This window comes from Physella acuta, unplaced genomic scaffold (assembly GCF_028476545.2).
Source record: "Physella acuta isolate Inbredline_101_S28 unplaced genomic scaffold, ASM2847654v3 ptg000290l, whole genome shotgun sequence".
Classification (NCBI taxonomy): Eukaryota; Metazoa; Mollusca; class Gastropoda; family Physidae; genus Physella; species Physella acuta.
The window spans coordinates 480,744-495,852 of record NW_026731809.1 but is presented as its reverse complement, the minus strand read 5'-3'; the positions used below and the strand labels follow the sequence as shown (position 1 = coordinate 495,852).

At 35.6% G+C, this 15,109-nt stretch overlaps 1 protein-coding gene across 3 annotated transcripts; it reads right to left on the bottom strand.

The window, feature by feature from the left end:
• Window positions 1-51: 51 nt before the first annotated feature.
• Window positions 52-4,466, bottom strand: LOC131939706 (uncharacterized). Of its 3 annotated transcripts, none has more exons than XM_059298167.1 (3): window positions 4,234-4,466; window positions 2,787-3,036; window positions 52-2,231 (listed from the first exon to the last, which is right to left on the bottom strand). In XM_059298167.1, the coding sequence occupies exons 2-3, from the start codon at window positions 2,941-2,943 to the stop codon at window positions 916-918; spliced, it is 1,473 nt and encodes a 490-aa protein (XP_059154150.1). In that variant the 5' UTR covers window positions 2,944-3,036; window positions 4,234-4,466; the 3' UTR covers window positions 52-915. The 3 variants fall into 3 exon arrangements, with proteins under 3 accessions (XP_059154150.1, XP_059154152.1, XP_059154151.1); XM_059298169.1 differs by having other exon boundaries at window positions 4,240-4,466; XM_059298168.1 differs by lacking the exon at window positions 4,234-4,466 and adding an exon at window positions 3,392-3,552.
• Between the last annotated feature and the right edge of the window lie 10,643 nt (window positions 4,467-15,109).

Sequence of the window (15,109 nt, the reverse complement as noted above, 5' to 3'; positions counted from 1 at the left end):
ATAGTTTGTGTCAAATATTCTTGAATCAAACTTTTCATTGTAAAACTATGGTATTCTTGACAATATTAATAATGCTGGTAATTAAAAAAAAATGCTTGTTTTATCTCATGTGCTTGGTTTTCTTTAATAAAATGTCCTATCAAGTTTAACTGAATTCAAGTGTTGATAGTCCTTTTGTTACAGGTACTTCACACAGGTGATACAAGCTCTAGCCATTAATGTCATCATGAAAAATGTACATAATCACAAAGGTAAAATTTACAAGCACATACAATATTCAATAGAACAAGTGTACATTCCCCTTCAGATAAATGCAAAACATTTTGAAGGCAATTTTTAATACAAAACAAACTGAGATCTAAGTGAAAGTAGCTCATACTTGTATAATACATGACCGATACTGGAGTATTAAACTGAAATAATCATAGAGTACAATATTAATATCAAAGCCACAACATGAAATGTATAGATTTTCATACACTGTGTTAGATAAAGATAAATGTTTAACAAAAAATACAGCGCTTCAGGTTCTCTCCTTTATCAATTATTTTGATAGCTAGTGAGAGAACCCTGATGCCATTTGCATGTCATTTGTAAAATGAAAAAAAGCACTTTAGTTGAGACTTACAAATAGCTGCTGCCTCACACTTGTGGTAAAACTTGAACACTCATCAAATAAATTTTGAGGACAAAAAATGGTAAGGCTGAGAAAATGTTCACAGAAATCATTAAAAAAATTAACAAAAGCAAACTTAGTACTATACATACATTTTGTTATTTGTTTGCTTCTTGTTGAATACAAGTAAATAAGTAAACAACAAAAGAAGTTTAAAGTGTAAGGAAATCTAAAAGTTACAAAAGTTTAACAATATAGTGTTTGTAAATCCAACGATAATTTTTTAAATAGGTTTACAATTAATTAAAACATTTAAGAATGAACTGTATAAACAGAGCCAAGCCAGCAAAAATAACCATCACAGGTGCTAGAGCAATAGACTTGACAGTAGCCATATTGAATCCCAACTTGCTTGGCTTCCCATGAATCACCAGAAGGTATTGATCAAACTGTTTTTTAGCCAGTTTATCTTTTGGGAATGGATATTTGGCACCAAGACGAAAAGCTGTAGCAAAGCCGGATATGACAGCAATCTCGTGGGTGTTGATGAGAGTGTAGGAGCCACAGTACCAGGTGTGGTTTTTACCTTGGAGGTAACGCATGAACGGCACAGTGAAGGCAAAGTGTTGCCAGGTGTGGGAGAACTGCCTCCACCAGCGAGTGAATCTGATCTTACCTTTATCAATGTCATCAATGGTCCAAATTTGTTTGGTGGTGTCATCTAAAAATATGGTCTGATAAATATTTCTGCTTGATACTTTGAGGTGGGGTTGATAATTAGATAGATTGAATGACATTTCCAGCTTGGATGGATCATTTGGGTCTGTTCGAATAAAGTATTGATCAATGTCTTTATGCAGCTCATAATATTTCTCCATATATTCATCATCCTCATGGGTTATAGTTACATCGTTGTAGTAGCGGACATTTTTTAATGCCTTCTTTTCCATATATGTTGGTTCTTTTAAAACTTTCAACACAGTTTCAGCATCACAGGCAAAAATAATCTCATCAAATACTTCCTCAACACCATTAGCATCAACAGCATACACTTTCCCATTTCTCCTGGTGACTGACGCTACTGGACGGTTGCTATGAAAAGTGGCTGATAACTTGCCTATAATTGTTTGGTACATGTCCTTCAGGAGGGGAAAAGCAAACATCTCAGGGCTCTGGCTCAACATACTTTCAGAGTCGTAATCAAAGAGGCGCAGGTCATCATCTAGAAAAACTCTGGCTACTATAGCAGCTGAAACATTGGGTGTTTGGTTTCCTGTACCAAAAAACAGAGCAGTTAGGGGATAGACCATCTCATGGCAAAAGGTCTGAGAGTAGCCAAACCATTTGAGCACCTGCTTAATTGGGACAAATATAAAAAAAAATTCCAATTTGTTAATCAACCTTAAGGTTTCACCAAACCGTTTAATTTCCAATTTAAGCTTGTCTGTCAGTTCTGTTTTAGTGTAGTTTGTCCAAGCTGTAGGGCCTTTACCAAACGATATCATCATTTTGACTGGGGTCCCAGAGAATCCAAACTCTGCCATCAGACTCAGTGTATTTCTGTATGTTGGACATCCTCCCTGAACTCCGTCATTTATCATTAGCTCACCTGGTCCTGAAATATACAACACTTTTCTTAAATACAAATCATCAAACTGTTTTAGTAAATTGATGGATTTGGTATTCCAGAACAGCTTAAATTAACATAAAAGATAAATAAAGTGACAGTAAAGAAAAAAATGTAGGTTACAAATTTAGTAGTCACGATTATTCTCTTATTCTATTTTTTTTCTATATTTTTTATGTAATAAAAACAAGTTAAAAATCTTAATAGATGGACTTTCTTTCAAATAATACATGACTAAACATATCACATCAAACTACGAGTTCAAAAGGCAAAATAATGAGTGCTTTCCTGTTCAACCCAAATGAGAATTACTAAATGAGCGACAATACATTCATTTGGTAGAAATAATCAGACAATTAGTTAATATCCTGCTTAAATTACTATTGATCGAACAACATCTTGTTATATTGATTTAGACTTAGTAAAGTACTAATTTACTGAGCAATTATTCTATCTCCACAACTAATCAGTCAAATGTATTTCTGTTAAGGCAATATAAACCAAATATAATTTAACATCAAGGTGAAGAAAAGTGTGACTTACCATCAATATGTTCTGAAGTTGCTACACCACCAGCCAGAGAATTCTTATCCCAAATATTGACTTCAAACTTTTCTGGGTGTTGTCCTAATGCATAGGCAGCTGCCATTCCAGCAGCCCCACATCCCATAATCAGTATCCGTTTCTTGTCGGATGTCATAGTTGCAATAGACTTGTTTTTATTATTTAATGATGTATGCCAGAAGTTATTTTAGATCCTTTGCTTCTTAATCAATGGGCGATTATCATCAACCTGTAACACAAATATTTTTAGAGCAAACAAAATAGGCCTACTATTCTTTTTTTTATATTAGGTTTTAAATTTTAAATTATGCTAAAGTTAGGATTTGGGTTGAGATAATGATGCAGATGAGGTAGATCAATAACTAACAGTGATACAAAGTTTCAAGCTAAATTAATCATTTCTACCTTAGCTTTAATTGTACCACTTTGGTAGGCCTACTTTATGAACTGTCAGCCACTTAAACTATTTTTTTTGCTACAGCTTAATAGCATTTTATATACTATTTTAAAAAAATGTTGGTATAGATATATCTATATTTTAGCCTACATATAATTACAAGGACTAACGTTCACTACAGACATACCACTGGTGCTGCTAGCAGACCAACTAAATTTCTACATACTAAGTTCAATGTTGTGGACTACAAAGCAGAATAGAAGTTAATGTAATGAGAGTAATTTGATGTGAGTGTGGACATCCATGAGCGCCCTCTTGTTGACCCGGTGAAGTAAATGCTAGTATCAGTAAATGACTATTGATTTAATGATTTTTCCATTAGATAAAAAATTTCACCAGCAAAGCTAGAGACTAAAGTTAAAGTTAGATTTATATTTAATGCTGACATCAAGAAAATACATTGATACAGTTGTCTATTCCTCTATTCGTTACATTGGTCATTAGACAATTATATAGGGCCTAGTAGCCTATATAAATTAAATGATTTTAATTATTAGAGAATTTATTAAGGATGACCCCTAGATTCTAATGTCTATTTAGTATACTATTCAAGTACCAAGTCAAGTGGTACTAACTAGAATTAGAATATTAGATCAATACTAAAAAATATTTAATATAAACTAGATCTCTATTAGTATTATTATAATTAGGCCCCTATAGAAGAAACATGAATATAGGCCTAAATAATTAGATCAATTTACTCTAGATCTAGAAATCTAGTAGATTTAGATTAAATAAAATAAATCATTAATATTTTTTTTTTAATTTGGTAAAATTTAGTTGTAGATCTACTAGATTCTAGATCTAGATCTTAGGCCCTAAATATCTAGATCTATGAGTATGATGATCAATGATATTCCTATGATGAACTATGATGACAATCATACGAACTAACTAATAAATCTATCTTTTCAGAATTATTTAATATTAATATTATTTATGTTATGAATGAATTGAATGAGTGCGTACTCGTACTGGTTACGTAAGTTATGACTTGGGTAAAGAAAAAAAAAACCAGTGCAAGAATAGACTACAATCTGTAAATGTCGTCTACTAGATCTAGATTTATTAGAATCTACTACTAGATTCTAGATCTGGAAGATCTCACGAGCTGCTAGTCTAGATTCAGATAGATCTAGAAATCTAGAAGTCTACATCTAGATTTAGATCTAGAATTTGATTTTGTGTTCATAAAAATTGCCATAATCATTCTTTCGTTAAGTTAAAGTCTAGCTTTTTATTTGCCTTATGTTTTACAAAGGGAAATAACACGCGCAGGCTGTTTATAATCATTAATTATAACCTATAGTATAGAATCTATAGTATAGATTCTATATGCAACGCATACAAAGATACCATTATAATTATAACCTAACATTACAAGTCCACATTTTTCTTAGCCATACTTTCTATTTAGTTTAGATTAATGTATAGTGTAAGCTTGAATGAGAAAATTTGGATTTTGAAAAACTCAGCGGTAGGCCTATATGGCATATAGACATAAGCCTACTTTGCTCTTCTTAATATAATGTGCTTTGCGTTTCTAAGTGTCATGGGGACACAGGACTCCACCCATCATTTCACGCTCACTTGTTCAGCTTTTCAATGTTTGATGTTTACTAATTTATTTGTTGCTTCTGTCCTCTTTAAAATTCAGTCTCCCTCCACAGGTGGGCGCCTAGTCTATCATCAATGCCAACTCACCGTGTCCAGCAGTCTGATCAATTACCTAATGGTGCAGCGGGGTTGAACTAACGACGTCACAGCCTAACACACAGGCTAACGATGACTTTTACCTCCCCTCTCCTCATTTTTAAAAACAGGCAGACCCCCTCTCCTCAGACGTCACACCTCAGCATACAATACCCCCCCCCCCCAACTCAAAATCGAAGGTATTTTAAAAAACATCGATTCCTTTATAAAATATTTAGGCCTACTGAGTTTGGTCATCATTGATTATGTTAATCGATTTCTATTGCAAAATTACAACAGCGTTCTTTAAAAAAAAAAAAACAATTCAGTTTTTAAAATTACTTTTTAAAATTGAAAGTGTGTCGTGCGTCACACGTTTTTGCCCCCCCCCCCCCTGTCACAGATTGTTGAAAAATTCTGAACCCCCTCCCCTAGGAGTTTGACGTAGTTCATGGATGTACGACCCATTACAATGGACATATTTGTAGGCCTTTGGACTAATATTTTGTGTCGAGCCTAACACCCACCTAACACTATAATAGAATTGTAAAGTTTCAACTTCGCCTAATATGATTATCATTTATAGTGGTTGTCTAACAGCGACGTCAAGATATTTTTGATCATATTAACACCCCCCTCCTGTTATCGATAAGAAGTAGGACACACCTTAAAATATGACGTCCTAAAGCACCCGCCCCCCTTTAAAAAATAATTCCAACCCATATCAGCATGGCTGTTATCAGCAGTTTTAATTGTATTGATTATTCTTATAAAGTTATTTCCATCACATTATACTAGGTGATATCATCTGTTTATTCTCTCATACATAGATCTAGTTGGTAAGATATTTTTTAAATGCTTTTGTTTTTGTGTGCCTAATTATCGGAGCTGTAACTGTAGTGTAAGCCTCCCCCCCCCTCCCCAGCTGCGGTGTTAAGTTAAAAGCCACCATTTAAAGTTCCCCTCTAATCAGCGTGCAGGCACTGCGGCGTGCTGGTCCATTATCTACACAACTGTTGTGTTCCATTGATTTCTGTGGGCTGCCTCACTACAACACTGTTGCCCTAGAGCTGTTAGCCGGCGACCTAAGGCTGTGACAATGGCACAGTACGTCTATTTAACCATTTAACCACTTAACTACTTTAACGCTGCCAGAGTTTAAAACAATGTCAATGCTATGAACAATACACATTTACACACAAGGGGTGGGGGTTCAGAATCCCCCCCCCCCCCCCCCGTGGACACACACAACCTAATGAATCAGAATGTTACATAGCTATTAAAAAAACATGTCTACCATATGAAGGGAGAATCCAGTGGGATTCAAGGATAGGTCAGACCCGGAGATTTTTTATGGCTTGATTGTTTATTTCTTTCTAAATCGTTCTCTGTCCTGGGGTCACCGTTTTAACCTTTAGTATGTGAGGTGTCTCATTTGCTGTCGCCTACTTATTCTTTTATTAGCAGCAACTAGAACACAGGGTCAACTACAAACTGTCCGTTTAAAAAAAGCCAGTCACAGTCTTGGCAAGCGAGACACACACACACACACAACCACACACACACACGCACACACACACGCACGCGCATATATATATATATATATATATATATATATATATATATATATATATATATATATATATATATATATATATATATATATATATATATATATATAATGTGTGTATATGTAGGGAAATTAAACAACAATATATATATATATATATATATATATATATATATATATATATATATATATATATATATATATATATATATATATATATATACATCTCCCTTAACAAAGTCCTAGACACGCCAACGCATACAGCCGACAACGCTGAATGATTTTGTATCGACGTATGTAAAAGTGATGTCTTCATAATTTTCAAACCAACAGATTTAATTGATAATAAAATCAATAGTATTTTTTATGATGTGTTTTTAACAGTGTGTGTGTGTGTGCGGGGGGGGGGGGGGGGGGAGAGGGGGGGGGGGGTGAATGATCTGTTAAGTTAAATATATTTGTCAGCGACCTGTGGATTTTGAAATTTGAGCTACGAGGGATTCGACGCGGCTTTTCTCTTTAGACAGCAGGCACTAACCTTTATACAAATAGTAATGTTTAATCGATAGGAAAAAATAATCGAGGGAGCGTGAAGTATGTTTGAACCGGTTATTTGAACGGTAAAACTGTTGGCTGAGCTCATTGATGATGTCGATACCGTCACAATTACTGATACAACTGTTTCAAAATCTGGATACTCTCAGCGCACTAATAACACACACACGCACGCCCCCCCCCCCCCCTACACAAGATATTTGATCGATTCCTACTCTAATTAATAGGATAAAAGAATTCTCCAGATTCAACACATCGATACAAAACCAGGTGGGACGGCGTGGTCGAATGGTGAAGCATACGACTGCGTCAACGCAGCTCTGATGGTTACCTGACTCACTGTCCACCCAGCTCTGACGGGTACCTGACTCACTGAGTCCTCCCAGCTCTGATGAGTACCTGACTCACGTTAGGGATAATAAAAGCGGCTGGGCGTTGCTGACCACACTATGCCTTCACATGCCGAGGTGAACTCTACTTCACTTCCCCAAGGACCGTCAGGTTCATAAGGGAATTTTACTTCGACACCTTCCTTCATATGCCGAGGTCAAGTAACATGAACTCGACCTCTATATATTATGGAGGGATGGTGTAGCATATGAACTCGAATGATTGAGGGTTGTGATAGCCAGCACACATCACCACGAATGATTGAGGTTTGGGATGGCCGTGCTTGAAATTAAAGCGACAAGAGTTTAAGACGGCTGTTGTTTTATGGGTGGGTATGGGAGGGGGGGGGGGGGAAATTCCCCCTCTCCTCCTACCAACAACTTTCGATTACAACCACCAAATCGTAAATTACAATACCCAATTTACGCAATATATTTTTTTACCCTAATAAATCGATCACCAAGCTCAAGTGTTTAGCGGATTAGAAAATATTGACCATGACAGCAAGGTATTGAAAGTACGGCTGTGATTGCGACATGTTGTAAACAAGAATAATTTGTCTACTTTCTGTCTGTGCTGCTAGGTACACATCATTTGAGACGGGAAATCTGGTTTAGGTATACAAGACAAGTGTCATTGAGGTTAATTTACGATACAGCGATACTGTCTATTCAACTATTGGGTAGCCAGTTTTTTTCCATTAAAATATGAAGAAAGATATGTAATAGCACATTACATTTGAAAAATAACACAACCTATTGTTTATATTTATAACCAACAATTAACAGTCGTATCAAAGTAGGCCTACGTGAGTCAATCAGAATTTCTTCCAGGCATCTCTACGAAGGGGGGGGGGGGGCCTTTGCCCCCCCCCCCCCCCCGAAAAAATTCTACCGCCCCCCGAACGAAATGAAATTTATATTATTTCTATAGAAAATATATACTTTTAACAGTGTTCGCCCCCCCCCCCCGAAGAAAGTCTACCGCCCCCGAAAATTTCAAGTGCCCCCCCCCCCCCCGGAGAAAAAAGTCTGGAAGAAACACTGGAGTCAATTAGTCAACAACATAGTACCCAATGAATGAACACATCTAAAATTAAAAGTGAACATTGATATAAATATTTAAATTGAGACCTTTATGAAATTACGGAAGAGAATATTTTAATATTAAAAGCAGAAAGGTCGCAAAGACAAGTCTTTTTATTTAAAAACAAAAACTCGAAAATCTTTTAAAAACTAGCAGAAAACAGTCTAACCACGGCCATACTTTAGTTGTAAAAACTTTAACCAGCTAACCACTTGATGTGAAAACTTTAACCAGCTAACCACTTGATGTGAAAACTTTAACCAGCTAACCACTTGATGTGAAAACTTTAACCAGCTAACCACTTGATGTGAAAACTTTAACCAGCTAACCACAGAAGCGATCATTTTAACCAGCTAACCACTAGATGTGAAACTTTAACCAGCTAACCACTTGATGTGAAACTTTAACCAGCTAGAAGTGATCATTTTAACCAGCTAACCACTTGATGTGAAAACTTTAACCAGCTAACCACTTGATGTGAAAACTTTAACCAGCTAACCACTTGATGTGAAAACTTTAACCAGCTAACCACTTGATGTGAAAACTTTAACCAGCTAACCACAGAAGCGATCATTTTAACCAGCTAACCACTAGATGTGAAACTTTAACCAGCTAACCACTTGATGTGAAACTTTAACCAGCTAGAAGTGATCATTTTAACCAGCTAACCACTTGATGTGAAAACTTTAACCAGCTAACCACTTGATGTGAAAACTTTAACCAGCTAGAAGTGATCATTTTAACCAGCTAACCACTAGATGTGAAAACTTTAACCAGTTAACCACTTGATGTGAAAACTTTAACCAGCTAACCACTTGATGTGAAAACTTTAACCAGCTAACCACAGAAGTGATCATTTTAACCAGCTAACCACTAGATGTGAAAACTTTAACCAGTTAACCACTTGATGTGAAAATTTAACCAGCTAACTACTAGATGTGAAAAATTTAATCAGCTAACCACTTGATGAGAAACTTTAACCAGCTAACCACTTGATGTGAAACTTTAACCAGCTAGAAGTGATCATTTTAACCAGCTAACCACTAGATGTGAAAACTTTAACCAGCTAACCGTTAAATCTAAGACGCTGATTATGGCGTAACGAGACAGATTTTGTTTTGGCAGTAGCCCATATTTTAACTGGTCTTCTGTATTTTGAAATAGCTGCTCGTTATCAAGATATAGATCTAGGCCTTTTACGTTTGCTGTGATTGAAATTGCAAAATGTTCGTCCTTCTAGGGCTATTCCGGCTTTTGTTAGTTACGGCAAACATTCATAGAGATTGTGCCATGTACGTTTGCTTACCATAAAAACATAAAACTTTTGCCAATGTAGACACAAACAGCGATAAGCTGGAAGTGACAACGGTCAAGTTTTGAACGGTTCTTTAACGTGAGTTAGATATGGTGCTACGTGCGTATGTTGACCCGTAGACCAACCCTAGCATAAGTGGGACCACTAGGCTACGGGTCATTGAGTACGTCACACAGAAAAAAAAAAAAACAATGCTAAAAAGTTTCACGAGTGTGATTGATTGTCTGAAGGCTGACCTACATTTCATTCACATAAAGCAGTTGCTAAGGGAGATAACACATAACGTAGCGGTACAGAAAAGCCAAACAGACCCCGTACGATATAGATCCAAATGTAGGTTATAGGTAGGCCTGTATATGAATGAAGATGAATCAATAAAGGCATAACCTGATGGAAGATGTATATTATAGGCGTACATTCATAATCGAATAGAAGATGTATCAATACATTTTAATACATTTAAAACAATACAAAAATAAAAAAGATTAATTAAGCCCAAACAATGTTAAAGTAGCATTTACGAGAAATTTTAAAATCATATGAGTGCAAACATTTTGCAGCATTACCAATGCAAAACAAATATTAGTACTGGCAGAATATTCAACGTAGCAGCTTAAAAATGCATACTTAACATTTTTCAAAAGGATTAGAAAAATACAATCTTTATAGTATAGAGCTGTTGAGATCTGCTATGATCGCTAACAGATCGCTAATAAAGTACCGCATTGAAGGTTTTAGTATTGCTGTTTGAGTTTCGATTTGCACCCCCCCCCCCCTCAAATTTTCGATTTGCACCCCCCCCGTTAAGTTTTCTATTTATTTTTCCAACCCATTTTGGCGCTCCCTAAGGTCGGGACCCGGGGACATTTGTACCCCCCCCTCTGTTGTACACTATATTAGTCATTACAACTTAATTGAAAGATTACTAACTAAAAGGGGAGATAACAGAATTAAATGCTAGCGATTGATCGCTCAGCTATCCGACGAGGGGGCACATTTTTTTTTTCTCTGGGTGAGGTGATTTTTTAGCGCAATTTCCATTCTGGAGAATTGCGTTTATTAACCCGTCATTTCTGGATGTATGAATGTATGAATGGATGGATGGATGGATGTATGTGTGTCCGCAGCTTTAAGTCGTATCTCCTCCTCAACGAAGCAATATCGATGACTAGTTCCAAAAGCAATTATGTTAAGCAAGTTACGAGGATGAACATAGGCCATAAAAATTCCGGGTTTCTTTCATGGATTTCCCAGAAAAGCCAAAAAAACCTCGAAAAAAAGCAGTTTTTGGCCCATATCTCGGTAACCAGACCACCTAGCGACTTGAAACATGTACCAATCGATTCCTGTCATAATTTAGAACAATATTGCCGAAGAAAGTTTTCAAAAATATCCTTTCGTTCGATCACAAAATTTTTTTTGAAGTAATTAAAATTTGGACCGAATTAGTAGGCATTTTTTCCAACCACACCACACGCGTCATCACGTTCAATAGCTGCGTCATCACGTTCAGTAGCTAGGCGCGCAATGGTTTTTAGTCATGTAACTCTATTGTAAATAAAACATGTAAAATACGGAAAAAAAAAATTAATAAAAAACGTTTTAATAACTAACCAATGGTTTTACTAACCCTGCTCTTGATTTACGCTATTTTTAGATAACATAAGGAAATTGCGCTAAAATTGTCACTAGACTTTTTAATTAACTTGTTTTTTACCCGAGCGTCGGCCATGGATTAAGAAGGAGCAGATAACTGATGTCAGGAGATCACAAGCTGATGGCAACGTTTTTAGTCTTAGCCTATGGTGTGTCAACTTCAGTTAGCACGAACTACTAGAAATTGGAAAAAATTTAAACAAATATAATTTTTTAAAATTTAAAAGCACTGAAAATAAGAAAAGGAAACTAATATGCTTTCTTTAATCAATAAAAACATTTTTCGCTTATGAAATCTCGTAACCTTTTGGCGACAAATGCTTCATTTTAAACAAGCAAATCGTTATTTTTCCTTATTTTTTTGCAGCGCATTTCAAAGCTTATTATTATTAATGTTTTTTTTTCCATATAGCATATTTGTTTTTTTAAAGCTGTAGTATAAGCTAATGCAACCAACGCTCCCATAGATTACGTTATACACAGATAAAGATCATGTTATCTGATTAATCTGATCCATTTTGATGCACGTCATAGGGCTATATGTAGATATCATGGCCAATATTGACGTCTATGTCAGGGTCTGGCTATATGTAGATATCATGGCCAATATTGACGTCTATGTCAGGGTCTGGCTATATGTAGATATCATGGCCAATATTGACGTATATGTCAGGGTCTGGCTATATGTAGATATCATGGCCAATATTGACGTCTATATCAGGGTCTGGCTATATGTAGATATCATGGCCAATATTGACGTCTATGTCAGGGTCTGGCTATATGTAGATATCATGGCCAATATTGACGTCTATGTCAGGGTCTGGCTATATGTAGATATCATGGCCAATATTGACGTCTGTCGATGGCCCTGTCATGGTCCTAATGTCACAATCGAAGATTTTGTTGAATAATAAATAGGGTCTATGTGGATATAAACACGATGGCTGTCGCAATCGTTACATTTCATTAATATTTCATAAAGTTTCAATCAATTAATTATTCTGCTGGTTGTTTGAATAAAATATCCTCACTCAATGGCTCAACGTGTCTGACAGTTTTATTTCGTGCCTAACAACCTAACAACCTAACAACCCGAAAAGCGAGCATTCACTTGAAAAAAAAAAGGTCACTGCCGGTACAATTGCCCGTTAAATTGATTTTAAATACTGAACCCATACACACAATCATACAAACAACAGTTAAAACATGTAACACGCCTACACACCAGAATCGTTGCGACCTATTACGGCGCCCGGGATTAACTATCAAAGTTCCACCCCCCTACCTGGTATAAAAATAGTTATTGTAATTAACTTTTTTGGCAATGGTTAGAAGGGGGGGGGGCTTTAGTTATGTAATAAAATTGATGTAGATGACAGGTAAATCAATCAGGAGAACTTTGACTGTACTCAATACAGTAATGTAGCTCCCTTAGGGTCGGCGCCCAACACGCCCTCCCCTAGCTACGCCTCTGACTACACACACAATTATAAAAAACAACTGTCAATAGATCTCCTTTCAGGCATATCTGCGGGGAAATTTTGAGTGCGTTTACCCGGATGTTCACGCTCCCCCCCCCCGTCTGAAAGAAACCCTGACATTGAAAAACACCTCACAAAACAACAGTGTAATACATCATGACTAGAATATACACATATGTATAAAAAATATTAAATTATACCCAATTATAGCGCGTATATACAAGTATATATATATATATATATATATATATATATATATATATATATATATATATATATATAGGCCTACATAATATAGACACACATATATATTTATATATGTCTATATTATGTATATATGTATATATATAAGTATATATATATATATATATATATATATATATATATATATATATATATATGATTGACGTGATATAATATGATATAAACAAGTTGCCTGTCGATGTATTCATTGTCTTAGACAAAAGTAAACTAACAGGCTTATCTAAAAGCTAAAAATTCTGTTGCACTTTGACACAGAAAGATCTAAAATTAAAGATTACAACATTACACTGACAGTAAACTAACTATCTAAATACGCTTCCTATTGTAATGATATTCTCTAGTCTGACAGTTCAGATTGAGGTATTGCGTCATAAACAGGTGTTCCCACAACTGAGTGGCGTGATTCAGCAGATGAAGGGAAACACACTGCCCTGGTTTATGACAAGGGTGGATGTCCTACGTACACATTGCTTTATGACAAGGGTGGATGTCCTACGTACACATTGCTTTATGACAAGGGTGGATGTCCTACGTACACATTGCTTTATGACAAGGGTGGATGTCCTACGTACACATTGCTTTATGACAAGGGTGGATGTCCTACGTACACATTGCTTTATGACAAGGGTGGATGTCCTACGTACACATTGCTTTATGACAAGGGTGGATGTCCTACGTACACATTGCTTTATGACAAGGGTGGATGTCCTACGTACACATTGCTTTATGACAAGGGTGGATGTCCTACGTAGAAGATAAAAAAAAGGCCTCGTATTCGTTGTGAAACACTGACGTCATACAGTGATGATTGGACGAAGGACACGGAACCAGTTGTGAAGCGTTTGACCACATCAGCACCATGTGAATAGAGGACTAGAGAGTAACAAGCAACATGTTAACACATTTTAACACAAACACATTTTAACACGTAAACACACTTTTTAACATCTCAACGTTTTCACACGTAAACTATTTTAACACACTTAAACACATTTTAACACAAACACATTTTAACACGTAAACACACTTTTTAACATCTCAACGTTTTCACACGTAAACTATTTTAACACACTTAAACACATTTTAACACAAACACATTTTAACACGTAAACACACTTTTTAACATCTCAACATTTTCACACGTAGACTATTTTAACACACTTAAACACATTTTAACACAAACACATTTTAACACGTAAACACACTTTTTAACATCTCAACATTTTCACACGTAGACTATTTTAACACACTTAAACACATTTTAACACAAACCCATTTTAACACGTAAACACATTTTAACAAGTATACATATTTTAACATATAAACACATTCGTAAAGTAAACTTTGTTAACACATTTTTAACATCTAATCTAAAGACATTTCATACGTTAACTTTGTTAACATATTTTTAACATCTAAAGACATTTCATACATAAACTTTGTTAACATATTTTTAACATCTAAACATATTTTAACATATATACACATTGGTAACGTAAACACATTTTTAATCACGTGAACCGTTTTGTTTACTCCTTATACTAGAGAAATATTAAACGGCTGTTTCTTTAAGATCAAATTTGGTATTGTAATTGTTATTTTTAAATTGTAAAGTTCTATATAAAGCCTGATTGCTAAATTTAGACCTTGTGTCTGGGTTTATATTTAGACCTTTGTTGTTTTGAAAAGGTTCGACACGAGGTGGGAAATCTGGTTTTTGTGACGCCATGCGACCATAAGGGGTAGAAGAGGGGTGGGGGCGCGGGAATATTCAACCTGCTGACGTAGTTGAGGCGCCAAAGCGGATGTGTTCAATCCAGTAGTTGCAAACGGCCC